Source organism: Macrotis lagotis, chromosome 1 (genome assembly GCF_037893015.1).
Source record: "Macrotis lagotis isolate mMagLag1 chromosome 1, bilby.v1.9.chrom.fasta, whole genome shotgun sequence".
NCBI lineage: Eukaryota > Metazoa > Chordata > Mammalia > Peramelemorphia > Peramelidae > Macrotis > Macrotis lagotis.
In genome coordinates this window covers 739,825,951-739,845,215 of record NC_133658.1, presented here as the reverse complement: position 1 = coordinate 739,845,215, position 19,265 = coordinate 739,825,951, and the positions used below count along the sequence as shown (strand labels likewise).

The following is a 19,265-nucleotide window of genomic DNA, read 5'->3' as shown; positions in this document are numbered from 1 at the left end:
AAAATCTTTAGACTCCCTATAGCAACTATTCTAATGCAGTATAAGTGATTGGTAATCCCAGAGGTAAGACTCTGGCAGAGGACAAGGGCTAGGGCAAGGGAAGAAGGAAAAGGAATGACTAGTAAGTCTCTTGCAGAAGGTAATATTTCATCCAGGACTTAAAGGAATCCAGGAAAGCCAAGAGATGGGAGATGAGAAGGGAGAATATTCCAGGCAAAAAAAGAGGAGACAGCAAGGTGAGGAACAGAAGTCCAGAGGTTGAATGTCTCACCTACAGTAATGCAGTGAGTGACAGAACTAGAATTTAAATCTAGGTCTTCTCACTCCAAATTCAGTTTTCTTTCTAACACACCCCAATGGTCACAAGCTTTGATTTTACAGGTTAGGTCCAGATCCTCTAATGCCAGGAGAAGGGAAGTGACTTGCTCATGATCATATAGCAGATAGTTAGAACTCTCTTCTCTATCTCTTACTCACTCTCTCTTTTACTCACCCTGAAGTTCACTGAGTTATCATTTTGGGTACTCTTAGAAAGATAAAGCTATCATTCTCTTTTCTTTCTCTATTTTTATCATTTATCGATGTCTTTTCATTCTTTTCCCTAATCCTTAGAACATAAATTAAGCTGGTATTTCTGCTGCATTTATTGTTTCTTTGTAGATATGAACTGATACAGCATATTCTTACCTTGCTTTTATGACTATTCCCCATGTTTGTTGCAGGCTCTTTATTACTCTCTTTTATTCAGTCTGCCTTTTAAAGAGCATTTTGGTTGTGATATCTTCTCCTCCCCACCCCCCCAACATTTGTAAATTTATAGGATCCATGATCTCAAAGCAATGAGAGATCTTAGAGGTTATTTAATCCACTTCTTAGCCTTGTTACTTTATTAATGAGAAAACTGAGGCTTAGAGAACTTCAATGACTTATAAAGGTCACACTTGATGTAAATGGCAGAGCCTTACAGGATTCAACCCCAGATCCTTTGATTATAAATTCAGTACTCTTTTCACGGTATACAGAATATGAATTCAACCAACATTAATTACAACTGTATGTATAAGTACCTTCTAAGATTTAGAAACAGAAAATTATCTTTAGGGATATTTTTAGCTAGTCTTTTTTTTGTTTGATTTTAGATTGACTTCATTGACCTTTCAGATAACCAAATGACTTTTAAATGAAATCGGTGGTGGCAGCGGTGGTGGTGGTGGTGGTGCATCCTTTGAATTCATTCTTTATAGAGTAGAATGAAAGTAGTTCAATCTTGTATGGTTTGGTATTTAAATGTTTGCTGTATATTTCCAACCATTTGTTCAAATTCTGTGCTTGCCAGGATCATAGAGTCAAACAAAAACGGGGGACAGAATGTGTACATAGTTTCTATTATTGGCCGATGTGTGGAGATCTCATTAAATGACCACCTGAAGAGCCCATGAGAAACTTTTAAAAGCTGAATGCCACTCATATTAAATGTCACTTCGTTTGAAAAGTAGAGCTTCAATAGAAATGAATTTTAGTCTTTATGAAAAACATGGCATTGTGACCTTTGAAGGTGAAATTTCTCGAAGCAGTTCGTACTTCACAGAAAGATGTGGTATCAGTCATTTTCTCACTCAAATCTAATTCTTTTTTTATTTATTTTATTTTATTTTATTTATTTTTCAAGGCAATGGGGTTAAGTGGCTTGCCCAAGGCCACACAGCTAGGTAATTATTAAGTGTCTGAGGCCGGATTTGAACTCAGGTACTCCTGACTTCAAGGCCAGTGCTCTATCCACTGATCCACCTAGCCGCCCCTCAAATGTAATTCTTTGCAATCATATTAGAAATTTAGTGATTGGAAGTTGAACCCCAAATTTCCTTTGAAGTATTGTTCTTTATCCCTTGATTTTTTGAATTTCACCTCTCAACCTTGCCCGTTTTCATCATTCCATCTATTCCCTCATTCAGTCAGCCCCTCCATTTCTTTTCCTTATCAGCCTTTGTTTTCTTCCTCAACAATATTTTTTTTTTGGTACCAGTTGACTGATGAGTAAAATTGGAGGCTCTCTTTAAACTTGTGCTAAAGGCATAGAATCTAAAAGGAATTTCATGTTAAGATTTCAGTGCAGGAAGACTTTACTTTATGGAAGTCTATTTGGGGACAGTTTCTAGCTAGTGTCAAACAAATGATGAGAATTAGCTAGCTCACATTTGAAAACTCCTTACATGTTGAGGGCTGCCATTGTAACCCCATGTTGAAACAAATTTCAAATGCACCTGGAGCACCAAACATCTGACCCTTGGGCTAAAACTAAAATGAAATTCAAGGGACCATTGGCACTATGCTACTGAGAACTCTGAGGTACTAAGCCTGATGGAAGGTAGTTTATCAAACTTAAGACTCTCTTGGTGCCAGTAGAAAATGGCTCTTTTAACAGATGGGAATACCTTTGTACTTTACACAGACCATTTGTAAAAACAAATGAACTTGTGTAGATCTTTAGTAACTTTTCTAATGGTTATTTCTGTGACCTGGAGAATTAGTAACCCATGTGATGATAGCTTTTATCTCATGTGGAGGCATTCAAGTCATATTATGTCAGTGATAATTTCCAAAGAAATAGAAATTTACTGTTTAGTGTAATATATAGCACATGTGCTTTTTTGTCAATATGCAAGGTTATATGGGTGAATTTGAAAAGCTTTTCTTTCAAAGATTGTATGGAAAAATTAAATGCCCATAGATGGCACAAATACTAAATGATCCTTAGAGTGAATGTTAAGACTCATAAGTGTGAATTTTATTGTGTGCTGGGGGCAAAATATTTTTTTGTGGGGCTATATTTCAGAAATTATTGTGAAAACTAATAGGAAAATGTGATTTGATATACAAATGTTCATTTCACATTCTTTAAAGGAACACATACTACATGAAACCAGTTGGTACTATCACACATATAACAGTTTGCTCTTGATGTTAACTGGGCTCATTGTCTGTGTGTGTGTGTGTGTGTGTGTGTGTGTGTGTGTGTGTGTATGTTTGTGTATGTGTGTGTGTGTTGTATTTTGGAGACCTCATTGTCTTTTTTTTTCTTTTCTGTCTCCCCTAAAGTGAATCATTATATAACCCTATGCTTTAGGTTGGTCATGTTGACCTGATCTAAACATTTTGGTTGTTGTTATCTTAGTTCAAGTTGATAAGTTGACCATTCTGGGATTGTCTATTGAGGAAAATCCAGCCTTTTGGGAGGGGTGTTTGATCTCAAGTAGATCTTGAAGTAGACTGAGAAACAGTTTTTTTCTGCTGATTTTCATGTGTTTTGTTTCCTTCTCTTCTCATCTGCCTCCCTCATTGGGGATGTCTCCCTGGAGAGGGAAGTTAAAAGACTGGGCTTCTTATTAAAGGTCCTTTAGTCATTATATTTAATCACCCCCATCCTTACAACAACTCCCATTAAGACTTTACTGCCATATTACTAATGAGAGAGAGAGAGAGAGAGAGAGAGAGAGAGAGAGAGAGAGAGAGAGAGAGAGAGAATGAGAATATATAAGAAGGAATAAGGACCTATGTGTAAAAGGTTCTGTGGTGAAGGGAGTTTTAAATACCATGACTCTAATGAATAGTAGAAATGAAAATGAGTGATTACATCAAAGTCATTAACTAATAAAATGTGCAGGGACTCCACAATTAAGTCTTTTCCTGAGTCCTCACTCTTAGTATTTAAACAAATGATTTCTGTAAGCTGGTATCACTGGAATATACTAAAGGATCTGTGCTCTTATTTATGTGGGTATTTCCTCCAGGGGTGCAGATTGCTGTTCATCCTTCCCCACCTTTCCTTTCTGTCTCTTGTTCACATTTGCCATAGGGAATGTACCTGGGCACATATAAAACACTGATTGGTTATTTATTACTTATTTTCTAACTAGGCTTCTTTTTTATCACATGTTTCTTTTTTGACGCAGGAAAATAAATGTAGTTACTTGTACAGTTGGTCAGTTAAACATGTTGTCAAATCCACAGCATACACATGTTAATTTAGAAATCCTATTTGAAAATATCAGTGCAGAATTACAGTTTATGCCTTTTTAGAGAATTATTGTTCTCTGAGAGAAAAAATTCTAATCAATTCTCTTTTCCATTTTTAATAGTTATAGATACAAATTGGGTGTAGAAATATCCACATAGATTCCACACTTTCTAATTTCCTTACCTTTCAAATTAACCTCCCCAGAGGTATGTGCCATAAGATAACATTCCTCAACATTCATTGGGAGTACTTAGATTTTTCCCATCATTAACTCATACTTGAATTTTAATGGGCCTGGTACAAGTTTTGCTGATTTAATTTCAGTTTCCTCCACTGCTCAGGACTGGATGATATGGAATAAAAAGGGGTTTCCATAGTAGCTAACATTCACCAGATTGCGTTCCAGAGCATGGACTTCAGTAGACTTTTGAATCAAGTCCACATTCTCCACCCAGGCCTAGTGATATAATCCAACAGTTCAAAGATAGGTATGCTATAAACAGCTACAGTTAAATAATCTAAAAAAGCAGTTAAAATGTGGAAATACAGTAAAACAAGAATTGATCACTTTATAGTGGAATACTCTATAAACTGTCTGCATTGGAAACATGTGGTGAGTTAGAAAACATCTGAGTTGCATAATTCTAAAGAGTATAGTTATGGGCAAGCAGACACTTTTTGTACCCTTACCCTCCCCCTCCCCACCACTGTTCATGGGTAAGAGCATAGATCAAGATTTCTTTTCACCTGGTGTAGTTTTTTTAAAATTATGATTTATAAGAATAACAATGGAGTGTAAATAAAAAAGGAAAAAAGAACAATGAATTTAAAAATACAGAAGTGTTGGGATTAGGGACTGAATAAAGTTGATTTCCCGAAGTTTTCCCTAGTCAGCTGCAACACTAGTGCCTATGCATAAAGTGAAATTTAGTGACATTGGTACTTCTAAATAAGAGGAAGACTGACTAAAAGCAAATATCTATTCTATTATAGAAGAACTGAAATGGATAAATACTTTTTTTTCCTCCCACATTTTGAGGACTGTGTAGGTTTAGCAGGGAATTGGATTGTAGGGGAAAGGGAAGGGAAAAGGAGGAAGAATAAGGGTTGTAAATACCAGAGAACTGCAATGGGTTGGTAATTTTGGTTATGTATTGACCTCTGGAACTTCATTTACTAAGTGAAATATTTGAACTCAGAAGACCTAGGTGTGAATCTTGGTTCTCTTGCACTTATTCTCTCTGTGACCTTAATAAAGCCACTTTTTTTCTTTCTTAGTTTTCTCTTCCATTAACACTAAGTAGTTGGACTAGATGACTAAATGACCAAGTAAATAGAAGGCTGGCCTGGAGTCAGCAAGAACTGAGTTCAATTTTGGCCTAAAACACTTATGAGATTGCAGGCAAGTCACTTTATCTTTCTGCCTTAGTTTCTTCAACTGTAAAATGGTGATCATGAAAGTACTTACCTCCCAGTGTTGTTATAAGATCAAATGAGATAATATTTATAAATCATTTAGCACATTGAATGGTATATAGGAGGCACTTAATCTGTCCTTCCTTCCTTCTTTCCATTCCCTCTTTTCTTCCTTCCTCCCTCCTTCCCTCTTTTCCTTCCTTCCTTCCTCTCTTCCTCCATTCCTTTCTCCCTCCCTTCCCTCCTTTCTCCTTCCTCTCTCTCTCTCTCTCTCTCTCTCTCTCTCTCTCTCTCAGATAGGTCTCTTTGAGCCTTTGGAGCTAGCATCCTATGGTATCTGGGATCTCAGTGCAACTGACATAGTCTTTAAGTTCCTTTTTTTCCCCCTTAGACTTTTCAAGGCAATGAGGCTAAGTGGCTTGCCCAAGGCCACACGGCTAGGTAGTTATTAAGTGTCTGAGGTTGGATTTGAACCCAGGTAGTCCTGACTCCAAGGCCAGTGCTCTATTCACTGTGCCACCTAGCCGCCCCAGTCTTTAAGTTCCTATGAGAGAGCTGAACTTATGATTATGACAAATGTTCACATTGGATAATCCATTTTATTTTTTGGGTTCCCTAGAAAGCTATTTTATGTGTGTGTAAACTGTGTTGTAATAGCCTACTAGGGGAAATAGAACAGTGTTTACTGAGCAGTGAAAATGCCACTTCAGTTTTTTCACTTATTCAATCTTCCCCCGTCATGTTTAGGAAGTCTTCACATTCTGTCACAAAAACAAGAAAAATGAGAATTTTTATCAAAATAAGAACTACTAGAACTGAAGATGTGACATTTCTCTAGCACCATTTCTACTTCTTGTTTTTTGTTATTGACTCCTTTTTTTGTTCAAAAAGATTTGAATTTTTCATATTTTGAGGGCAAGGGAGAATGGTAAGGGGAAAACAGGTTTTTGGAACCTACTTCTGAGATTCCTCTAGTATATTCTATTATATCATGGAGTTCTATATAAGATATTTTCTTTTGTCTCATTTTTTTAAACCTAATACTAAATGCTATATACAAATTGTAACATAGTAATTTAGTATATTTATATTTGAATTAAATGAGTTTATCCTCAATTTAGGAAAATCACCTTAGAATATATATTTTATATATATGTACATATATGTTATATTTGTAAATATAGTTGTACATACCCATTTTTGTGTGAGTATATACACATATACACCACAATAAATCTAGTATCCTTCATCTGGTCCGTATCTATGAATAGATTTCAGAAGGTCAACAAAATTGGTTAGGGAAAAAAATATATCTTTATTTTCACTAATCTCTAACTCAAATTTATCATTTTCTTCAATTATAAATTAACTCCCCCCACCAACAAACTCCAGAGAAAGAGCCATTAGTTTCACTAGACTGCCATAGGAGTCCATGACACAAAGTAGGCTAAGAACCTGAGGCTTAGATGATTTTCTTTTCTCTCTCTCTCTCCATATAACCCTATTAGCCCTATCTCTCTACCTCTTAACACACACACACACACATACACACACAAACACACACATACATATATATATATATACACCCCATACATGTAGATCTACATATGTATAGCTATATGTATAAACATGTATAGATATATAGTTATGTATATACATACATATGTATAAATATATATATATATATATATTTATATGTGTGTGTGTGAAAATATATACATTCCCCCCTTTATAATCAAAAGACTATTGTTTGGGAAATAGATGATTTATAGAGAAAATATTGAATAGTAAGTAGATCCAAGAAATAAGAAATTATGCCATTTTAGGAATAGTTCTATTTTTAATAGGATGAATTCTGCAGTGCTTGTCAGGTGATTTGATTTCCCACAGAGAAAAGGAAAACTTCTTTTGGATTAGTTTCATGTCCCCTGTGGAACTGCAGACTCAGTATATAATACCACTCAGTGTCTGTTTTTGTAATTAAAGAATACAACATAGCTTTTAGTTTAAGTTTTAAAAATTTAATTATGGTAAACCAAAACTAGTGATTTTTAGCCAGGAATAATCTTTAATGTGAGGAAAATATTCATTACACAGATGGAGGTATAACCTAAAGATAGTTACTAATATGTTTAACACACTATTTTTGTTCCGTCAGTTTTAATACAAATGAAAGAGAAAACACATTCAGCCTACTTTTTTGCCACCCCAGGAGGAGAGTGGGCTGTTGTATATCCACAGAGGGATGCCCTCTCTGGGTTCAGCTGGGTGTGTTGGTGAGGAAATTATCTGCCCCTTGTGCAGAGGCAGATGACGTGGAAACTTTTCCCAAGTGTACATCCAGCTGTATAGTTTCCATAGTGGGATTAACTAGAATGGGACCCTCAGTGTTTGACCTATATTCTCTGCTTGTACTCTGTTGAGGGTTGGAGGGAAGATTAAACTAAATTTTCCAAATACATCAATGAAAAATTAAATTTTAATCAATATTTATGAAGAAGACATTTGTATAATTGGATTGGTATTTGTATAACGTGTGTGTGTGTGTGTGTGTGTGTGTGTGTGTGTGTGTGTGTTTTTCCTTTTTGACTGCCGATATATTTTAGGCCTAGTCTCCATGAGAAGAGGAAAGGGGAAAAATTTAGATAATAATTTTTCAAATAGTTCATACCTTAAACCTGAAATTGAGTAAAGTTAATTTGTCTTTGACTTTTATCTAGTCGACTAAGTTTATTGATCTATTTTGGTTAATTCCTCGGTTACATATTTTGGTTTCATTTTGCTTGTGTAGTCACCATCTGACCTCAGGATTACCTAGCATTTTCTTCTTTTGGATGCTTTTCCCATACCCTTGGCAAAATTCCTTTCATTCAGCAAGATAAAATAATTCTAACCAAGTTCTTTTTTTTGATTATTTGGAAGGGTAGCTTTTGAGAATATTAACTCCTCATGGTGCATTGGGTTTCTTTTGCTTACTGAAAGAACTGAAGCAGATAAAGTATGCTTGCATAGACATATACAGGTCTGAACTCTACCATGAGAATTCTCACAGTACAACTAAAGATAGAGATTTAATTGAAACAAGACACATTGGAAATGAATAAGTACTGACTAAGCCAACGTTTGATGATTCTAGTTCTGCTTTGTTCTTTGAAATTAATGTACAGACTAGAAGCTGCCTAGCTAAAATGGCTAAAACTTTTCTCCTTTGCAACACTCTGAAAAACTCATGAAGAAATCAACATGAGTAATGGCAACTAGATCTTTGGGTAGAGGCACTGGTAAAAAGAGAAGTAGCTTAATCATCAACATAGAGGTAAGTTAAGAAGCCCTTATAGGCCTTGGTAATTAATGAAAGAAGTAATTCTCCAAAGTTGCACTATGAGGGTATTTCTTTGGGTACAACCAGAAACAAGGAAAGGTAATTCCTTTGCAAATTTTTTTCTTGGGTTCCTGAAATTTAAACCATGTCTTTGAGCATGACATAATCCAAAACATCACTGAATTTGGTATTGAGGAAAGTAGTGTGCTAAACATGAGGTTTTAAATAGAAAAGCAGATAGTCCCTGCTCTCAATAGGTGAAGACAACACATAGGAAATTTCAGCTACAAGTAAAATGGAAAGACACAATGACCCTTAGGATACAGTAGCAAAATAGATGGTTGTGCACTTTTTTTGTGTCATTTCTACTGATAAGATCCTATCTATTTCAGTGGTTGAACTATTTGTTGTGCCAGGGACTTGGTAATGAGAACTTTCTTTTCCTGGTCTTCAGTTGCTGTATCTACTGAGAAGGTGGAGGCTGTAGCATCAGCAGAGGAAGTTGCTAGGTCAAATCTTCACAAATTATTCCCCTTGATGATAACTTTGGGAATGGAGTTGGAAGCAGGGTCAATGTTGGTATCTCTGGGAAGCTATTCTCCTAGGGCTTTTGGAATTATCTGCGTCAGTGATAGTTGTAATTGGTATTAGTGGTAATGGGGATATTGTGGGCTCTTTTTCTACTAGAGATGCATCTCTAAATGATAGCTTAAGGGGGGTGACTTAGAAATAGAGCTATTGGTTGGGGATGCTGTTATTCTAGAGCTCTTGGATATAGGACTCTGGGGTCTAAGGAGAAATATTAGTTGAGGTCATATTGGTGGTTTTATTCTCAGTACAAGCAATTCTCCCTTCCTTTTCCCTTCCCTCAGGAAGCTCAGCTGCTTCAGCTAAACTGGGTAGCCTGTTCCATTGCTTGACATTCTTCCAATGACTCTCTGTAATGGTTGACCCGAATTTAGTTTGTCCACTAAGTCCTAGGACAAAATTGTGGCAATGGAAGAAATCCAATAATTTATTGTTGCCTGTTTGTTTATAACTACATTTTATAATGTAGTTCATAACTACTATTTTAGTATTTTTTTTTGTGAAACTAGAAATAGGTAGTACAGGTCACTTTTAGTACATTTTGGTCCATTTTCATCAAAATATCCAATATAGTTCTACTTATTTTATATATTTACATATTAATAATAGAAAAGGAAACAACCCCTTAATTCTAAGGCTCTGTTTTTCTGGTGGTTGGCAAAAACAGGTATGCAGTGATGCTTTTGATATCTTCGTATAGAGTCAGATAGATGACCTAGTAGACAGAGTTCTTAGATGAACTCATAAAACCTGAGTTGATAGCCTGTCATGTATTGTTTGAATGACCTTAGGCAAGTTACTTAACCTCTCTGTGTTTCAGTTTCCTCATTTGTAAAATGAGGGAGATGGACTTAGTAGTTTTAAAGACCCTTCCATCAACAAAATCTGTGATTCTATAATGCCCTACTTAGACCTGCTATAATTGCAGTTCATCCAGTTTCATTGGCCACATGAACTCTGGAAAGGGGTGGACCATTTATCTGTTGGTGATTCTTGTGTAAATGTGTGGTTCTATGGAATGCTGAATCTATATATTTTTTAGGGAGTCTGAAGCTACACTCTCTTCCTCTATTGGCCACTCCTCTCATACATATTGGAAAGGTATACTTTTTGTCAGATGAAGTTTTCATGTTTGTAAGCCTTTGCCTTATGGAAGGAGGAAGTGAAATTTTTTTCCCCTTCCTGAATACCTCAAGAGAATGAATGGAATTACCTTTGTAGGAGGATTGAAAATGCTTGGCACCAAGGTTGGGGTTGCTTCTCCACATGAAGATTGTTGCCCATCAGGGTTATTCCTATACATGTAAAACTTTACAGAAAACATTTAAAAATAAAGTATTTACCTGAACTTTTGACATTAGCTGAGTAATTGTCACTTTACAAACCTTCTAATTGTCTATAGTAAAAAAAAGGAGAAAGCTTTGTTAATCACTCTCCATTGTCTCTCATTATCCTCTGCACTTCATGACTCACTCAAGTGATTGGCATGTGGCTTAAATTGATTTGGAAGCTGAAAAATTACTGTTCTTGGAAGACTGTCCACAGTTTAAATAGAAAACAAAACAAAATTCTAAGCCTCTTTTAATTTTTTTTTTGGTTAGTAAGCCATTAAAATGGGAAATGAGAATGTGGCTGAATTTTTATGGTTGAGAAATTTGCAAAAATTGTTTTTTTTTTTAAAAGCATCTGTTTATCAAGATCATACCATACTGTAGGATTGTTTTAAATGTCACTGAAAGTTCATTATTTTTAGTAAGATATTTTATTTCTGTTTTGTCTTTGCAGGAAAAATTAACCCAAGAGTGTGTATTCAGAGAGCAGTTTGAAGAAAATTGGTATAATACGTACTCATCGAATCTATATAAACATGTGGACACTGGAAGACGATATTACGTTGCATTAAATAAAGATGGGACTCCAAGAGAAGGGACTAGGACTAAACGGCATCAAAAATTTACACATTTTTTACCTAGACCGGTGGACCCTGAGAAAGTACCTGAACTATATAAGGATATTTTAAGCCAAAGTTGACAAAGACAATTCTTTCACTTGAGCCCTTAAAAAGTAACCACTATAAAGGTTTCATGCGGTGGGTTCTTATTGATTAGCTGTGTCATCATATCAGCTCCACTGTTGCCAAACTTTGTCGCATGCATAATGTATGATGGAGGCTTGGATGGAACATGCTGATTTTGTTCTGCACTTAAAGGTTTGTCCTCCTGGAGGAGAGCCTATGCCCACTCGCTTGATTTATTATGAGAGAGAGAGAGAGAGAGAGAGAGAGAGAGAGAGAGAGAGAGAGAGAGAGAGAGAGATTGTGTGTGTGTGTGTGTGTGTGTATGTGTGTGTGAGTGAGAGAAAGAATGAGTATATGAATGCAGGAATAAATGAATGATTGGGTGTGAGAGGGGTGATGGAAGATAGAAGTGAAAGCAAAGAGGAAAAAGGCCTGATGCATGCTGGGAAATAGACACGCTTTTAAATTTTTGATCAGTTGTATTTCATCATATATCAGCATAGCTGCCATACTTCGACTCATCAGGATTTCTGGCTGGTGGCCTGCTCAAGGGTACGCTGCATTGACAAAGACATGGAGGGTGCAGTCTTACTTAAAAAAAAAAGACTTTTCAGTTTAATTGCTTGCTGGTATCATCCCAGTGAGTTTAAAGCAAAGCAAAGACCTCTTAGTAAAGAAAAATAAAAAGTTAAATTTATTTATAGAAATTCCAAAGGCAACATTTTATTTATTTTATATATTTATTTATTATATAGAGTTTATTTTTAATGAAATATGTACAGGCCAGATAGGCATTTTGGAAGCTTTAGGCTATGTAAGCATTAAATGGCAAAGTCCGCTACGAACCTGTGGTCAATTCATGCAGTTACTATAAAGGTGCATGGATATAAGGAATTTTAGTGACCCTAGTGTACTGAAAGGAGACAATCTCTTTTGTGCCCGTATTATTGTACAAGTATGCACACCACTCATGACCCTGAGTATTCACTCTTCAGACTGCTTGTTTCATAGCTTACCCCCCCAGAGGATTAAAGATCAAACTGGGTCTCAAACTCTTATTCTGTGTCTGTAATATTTCCTCTCTGATTAAGTGGCTTATTCCATCATTGTAACTTCACAGTTGTGGAAAAAAATATAAGGGTTGGTATATATTCTACTTGTTTAAACCTATTGCAAATTATACCAAAGCTAAACAATAAATATGCTTTTTATTTTTAGCAGATTTCCAGAACAGCAGGACTAACATCACCATTGTACTAATTTATGGTTCTCAAAAAAAAGGAAAAAATGAAAGAAAAAAAGCTTACATAGCACAGAATTATTTTCAAGAGGCAAAAATCAGGATAATAGGATCATTCTTGTAAACACTTTTATTTGCTCACTTGGCTATCTACTATGAAACGATATAAGTTCCTTAGGGGTCATTGTAACATCTTCTATGGAAAACTGCTTACAGTGTGAACTGTCATCATACATGATACTAGCACCCTTCTTAAAGTAAAACTTGCAAAATGAAACTAATAAATCTTTATCGATAATGACAATGAGGGGGAAAGCATTATACTTGTTGGCTGTGTTTTGTTTTTCAAAATGGTCTTCACAAGCGCTCAAGTTTTTTTTTAAGGGGGAGGTTACAAAATATAATATCTTTTACAAGACTTTTTATAATGTTTTATGCTGTCAAGCATAGGAATACATATTTCTTTAGTAGCAATAGTTTTGGAACTTGCCCTTGGGCAAGGGAGAATATTTCTTACTATATACTAAGGAAAATAGAGCCAAATTCTTAAAGCAATATTTAAGAAAAAAGGAATTTATAACAAATTCCCACACCACAGCTAGCCCTTTCTAGCCAGTTATGATGGGAAATTGAGAGTGACAGTTAAAAATGTTTGGAGATTCATATTCCTGAACTACTTTTAATTTAATATTCCCACTTTGTTTTGCTCTGATGCACATTTTATAGGACAAAAGGTATGGCACTGGCAAATTTAAAGCAGGTATGAAATATCAGTACATGTCTCAGTGTCCTGAGCTTGTATTCTGAGGTCCTTAAGTTGGAGTAGGTAGCAATGCCCTCCTCATGAGTTGCATTACTAAAAATTAAATCTAGCAATATGGTATTAAATAGGAATTTTTTTGGAGGGAGTGGGCAGAAGTGACAATAATGAGTTGATTTAAGGTGGAGGTTAGAACTGCCTATTCCCTTGTCTTAGTTTTAGTAATATGTCTAAATAGTAACTTGCATTTAAGTCCAACAAGTAAGATTCTTATTTATTTTTAAACCCTTCACTGCTATTGAAATATGCACATATTCAGGCTTTAGTTTTCCATAAAATATTTGATTCTTTTGAAGAAAAAGTATTAAATATCTGCTCAAGAGAGAACCAAATTTCCAAGATATAGAAGATATGACGTTCAGTTCTGAAGAGGTCATTTCAGTCAATTGTTAAAAGCCTCATTAAAGTAGCATTAGAAGTCAGGTAGCCTGCCTCAAAGAAAACAAAACCGAACCACAAAGAGATTCATGGAAAAGGCTAAGATGTCCACGAGTTAGTTCTTGCAAGAATGCTACTTTGATGTTACTTTGGGAGTTCATTTTGTTCTGGTCTCTTTTTAAAGAGGAAGAAAAACAAGTAAAATGTTATGTGCTTTTGGCAAGTGATACAATAAATTGTAATGGATTATTCAAATCTCCATAATGGTGTGTAAATAAATAAGTGCTGACTTATGTGATTTATGTAAATAGGCATTATTGGGAGGAGGGTTGCTGGCTCAGGGTTTTGGCATGGGCATTGTATTGCTGGGCTATGGAGTGTTTCATCTCTAGCTTGTTGATTTATACCCATCTCATGTCACTAGTGACCAAAGGTCTAACTGATGCCAGCTCTTAGCCTTTGTGGAATGAGCTATTCCCTGTTACATAGTCAGATGTTCATGCCACCAAACCACTATTGTGTTGGTGCCAACTTGCACCTTAGTCAAAGACTGAATGGGCATGGACCCACCCACCTATCCTTTCATCTCTCATGTGATCCTTCCCAAGTAGTGTTGAAGGACATGAGCAGGTCAGAATTCTGTGGGTACTCACCCTGCCTGGGCCTATAGAGAAATGGACAGCTCTATCACTTTATGACACCCCTTTTCATGAACACCAAACATTGACTTCATGTTATTTACCTGATAATCTGTAATTTTATGTAAATACATACACAATTATGTAATTTATGTAAATACATAATTACAGACTTTTGAAAAATGGTATTTTCTACTTGATGTCCATTTTAGAGCTGCTTCAGATGATTGTGCCTACATGAACCACTGGAATTTGAAAAAAAATTATTCTCCTTGCTCTTACAGCTGTTGTGCGTGTGTTCAGGGTATGGAGGAGGGGGTGGGAAGCAAACTCATTAAGATATCTTTTCTTTGCTGCAAGTTTGAGGAGATAACTTTCCAAGCTGGTGCTTGGAACCAAAAGAATTCTATATGTGTGTGTGTGTGTGTGTGTGTGTGTGTGTGTGTGTGTGTGTGTGTAGGTGAATGGAAAAAGAAATTACAGTTTCCTGTATCTTTTGAACTTGGTTATATGCTTGATTTGGATCAGCTATACCTAGTAATTTGCAAAATAGTCTAATAAGCAAATCTTAGTGAGGGAGGTATTGCAGGTGACAAGAAAAGACAAACTACCAAATTCCTCAACACTTGCATTTTTTGTTTTTTTGAACATGATTTTATATATATTATATCAGATATAATATATATACACACACACACACATACACACACACACACACACACACACTCACATACAAACACACATCCCATATCTATCCAAAGTAATTTTCTTCTTTTTAAGCTCATATTTTACTGTTAATTTGAGAGTGGTGAGGAATTATGGGGAACAAATGTCTCCTAACTGTTGTCTGAACAGATATTAATCAAGGTACCCAGCAGCTGCAGTAGGAGTATTATTTACTGCCCCCCCCCCCAACTCCTCCAATCTCTGAAGGCTTGGTAAGAGCAGTTGAAAAAAATGTAAACATTGCTTAAGCAGGTTTCCTTTTCTTTTAGTAAGTTGAGTCATTTCTGTCTCTTCAACTATTCTTACTAAGTTTTCAGTATGCTATCTGGGGCAGGGTGGTGGTGATTATATATCAAGAAAATAAAAATCTGTATTTTCTCAATTTTTACCTATCCTAATATGTTAAAATATGTTTTGTTCCTGTCTCTAAAGGGGCACAAAGAGAGCCTGCAGTTTCAGGTAGTGAGAGCCTGATCCCTGGCCAGGTTTGGATATCGGGTTGAAAGCCACAGGGGAAGAATAAAATACTGGGAGCAAAGGTTTCATTGCATTTCAGTAGACAGTGGAAGCTCTCCAGCTTGAGAATCATACTTAGACATTTTCTACTTCCCCAGAGAAACTTTGTTCACCATGATTCCATGACTTGTCCAAATGAATTAAAATTAATTAAAAAAAAGTTTGTAAGAGGGAGTCTAAGTTCAAATTTCACATTTTTTAATACTGTAATTAGCCATTCCATTTTGCTTTGAATTTTGTCACTTGACAGTAACTTCTCATTTGTTTATTGGTTTTTATTTATTTTTAATCCCATCCCATTTGATCTTTTTTTTAAGTTTCAGGAGCAGCAGCTCTTGGGAGTTGAGAATATTTCGATCCCTTTTTCTTTTCTTTTGTAGGAATGTACAATTCCTTAACAATTCTTGGCAGTTGTATTTGTCTGGGCTCTGTCTCTTACTGCTCCCAACCAGAAGTTCCCTTAATACTACACAGTCCGACCTCTGGCACTGGTAGTTCTTGCCATCATTTCCATTGCCATCAATGAATTTGGTGCCAGGAAAATCTGATGCCTGGTACCAAGGAGTTAAAAGTTGTGCAATGGGATTATCCAAAGTGTGGACAACGGGTTCTGCCCTCACTAATCGGGAAGAATGTAGAAAACATTGTTGACAGTATGAAAGGCCAGACTCAGGAATCGGGAAATGGATTTTTCTAAAATCCTCATAGATGCTTTTTCCTGTTTCCTGACCATATTGTGGGATATTGCAAAACACTCTAAGTTCAACCTGGCTCCTGTTTAGTGCTTTTACTGTGTACATGTGCTTGGGTTTGTAAATTATAGCTTTGTGAGCACTTTCCCCAACTATCTCTTAATGAGTAGGAGGGCCTTTTCAGCCATTGATCTATGCAAAAATTTTTATCTACCAGTTTGGGGAGAGTCACTATTCAAAGCTCTTTATCATCCTTTGGTGGAAAAATGAATATGTAATCTCTATGCCTCTAAACATGTTAACAGAGTGTTTCATACTCAATAACTAAATGACTCTGGGAACCCATCACTGCAGCTGGGTGATATAGAGCACCAGGTCTGGAGGCAGGAAAAACTGAGTTCAAATTTGATCTCCTATGCTTGGAAGCTACATGACTCTGAGCAAGTCTCTTCACTTCTGTTTGCATCTGTAAATGGGGAGAATTAACCATTTCCTCATCTGTAAAATGAAATGGTAACATTTACTTCCCAAGAATATTGTAATAATCAAGTGAGATAACAGATACAAAATGATTAGCCCATTGCCTGGCACATAGTAAGCACTATATAAATATTAGTTCTTATTATCATTATCCACAAATCTTGTATGACTATGATCTAGATATATAAAATCAACACAGAGGGCACATTCAGTGTACTGGTGGATTTTCTTGCCTTTTTTTTTGACATCACAAGAATATCAAGGAAGCATAAATGCTGCCTATGTTAGCACTTATTTTAGGCATGACTCTAGTCTGACCTTTTCAGTCATGTATTTTTCTTTTTGATGACATCCCTAACCCAACAGAGTGATTTATACTTTGATAATTTGATACCTGTCAAGTGAGGGACTTTGGATTGAGTTAGAAGTGTTTTTTATCAAAGTTCTGTAAATCTCTACTAAGGTTATTCTGTAATCTTGTGTAAATTATTCAATCTGTCTGAATCTCAGTTTTCTCATTTGTAAAATGAAGCAGTTAGATTAGACTATGAGATCATTCAACTTCAAAATTCTATTCTCTTTAACTGTGGTTCCATTGTATATTTCAGGAACTTTGTTGACATGTGGGCAGGATACTACTCCATTGAAAAGATTCCAATTAGCAAGAATCAGTACTTGAGTTCTCCTTACTATTAGTACTGCTATGTGGATTTGTGGTTGAAACCTGGACTTTTTCAGTCAGATGAATTTGTTGCTATGTGCAACCTCCACCCCCTGCTCACTTTGGTCTTTTGTTGTTTGGCTCCTTTTTCATACTTTCTCCTTATATATCATCCATATAATATGTCAAGCATGATACATACAAAATCATAGATTTAGAATGAAAAGAACTTGGATATCATCTAGTTCAATAGTCTTATTTATAGATGAAGAAATTGAATCTCATGGAGGCTAAGTGATTTTCCTAAGATCCTGCTGGGAGGTAGGGGCAGAGAGCTGGAAAGAATTCTGGGCCTAGAGCTAGAAAGACCTGAGTACAAATCCAACCTCAGTCATTGGATAAGTTATGCTGAACAAGTTGCTTAGCCTTATTTGAATTCTTCAGATGTAAACTGGGGATAATAATAGTACTTACCTCCCAGGATTGTTATGAGAATCAAATGAGAAAATACTTTAAAAATGTATAAGTTATTGATAGACATTAAGCATTTAAATGCTTGTATCCTTCCTTCCTCTTTCCTTTCTTTCCTTTCTTTCCTTCTTTTCTTCCTTCCTTTTCTTCCCTCCCTCCCTTCCTTTCTCCCTCTCTCCCCCTCTCCCCCTCCTCCCTCCTCCCCCCTTCCCTCCACACTTCCTTCCTCCTTCCATCCATGCTTCCTTCTTCCTTCCATCCTTCCTTCTCCCCTCCCTCCCTTCCTTTCTCCCTCCCCTCCCCTGTTCCCTCCTTCCCCTCCACCCTTCCCTCCTTTCCTTCTTTCCTTTTTCCCTCCCTTCCTCTTTTCTTCCTCCCTCTCAGGATTTTGAACCCAGGTTCTTTAGTACCAACTCCAATATTCTTTTCACTGTCAGTTGCAATAAGGGACACTTAGGATGTCCCCCAAAGTCTTAGCACTTGTTGCTCACTACTTATATAATGTTTTAAAGTTTATAAAGTGCTTTACAGAAAGAATTTTATTTGACACTCAATGAAACTTCCTGGGTGGATGCTCTGGTGAATACTTTCATTTATTTGATGGAGAATTGGAGACTCAGAATAGTTAGATGACTTACTCATAAGTTAAGGTTGGGGGCCAGATTTGAACTCAGACCTTTTAAATTCCAAGTCCATCTCTCTTCTTTATGATACCCTACTTTCTATAAATTATAGAGATAGTGACTTTTTATCTCAAAGGAAAAAAAAGATGAAACTCTACTTGTAAATGTTAATCTGCAAAGTGTCCAGTTGTACATTACTGAGTTAGGCACTAAGTAAATTATTAAATAAATAAACATTGAAGAGCTCCTATTTAGCTATTGTAGGACTAGGATGTACAGATTATATGGTACTGAGGACAGGGTTGGTAACTGTCCCCAAACCTCAAAATTTTCTTTCATTTTTGCATTTTGTTTATATCAATGTAAAAGAGCCTGGTTAGCAGCAAGCTCCATTTAAAGCCAAAGCATGCAGTAGGATAGTCTTTTCAAAGGTCATGTTAGATTTGTGAACCAGGCTCCTTTAGTATTTTGACTCTTCTTGGGAGTCAATAGCTCCTTTTGTAATAAAAATAACAAGGCCTTTCTATGCTTAATTCTAAGGAAAAGACAGGAAATTTTAAACTGGACCAACTATGAACTTCCCTGACTTTTAGGAAAAACCTTGCTTAACAAGAGTTTTCTGAGTTGAATTGAATGGAAGTGATTTAAGTAGTAATTTAGTA

General features: G+C 36.0%; 1 protein-coding gene across 1 annotated transcript in view; it reads left to right on the top strand.

Annotated features, from left to right (window-relative positions):
- The window catches only part of FGF9 (fibroblast growth factor 9), a 41,728-nt gene extending 26,437 nt beyond the window's left edge, over window positions 1-15,291 (top strand). Inside the window, 1 exon segment of the mRNA XM_074216218.1 lies at window positions 11,127-15,291. Coding sequence (XP_074072319.1) covers window positions 11,127-11,372 — 246 coding nt within the window. The 3' untranslated portion in view covers window positions 11,373-15,291.
- Window positions 15,292-19,265: the final 3,974 nt, after the last annotated feature.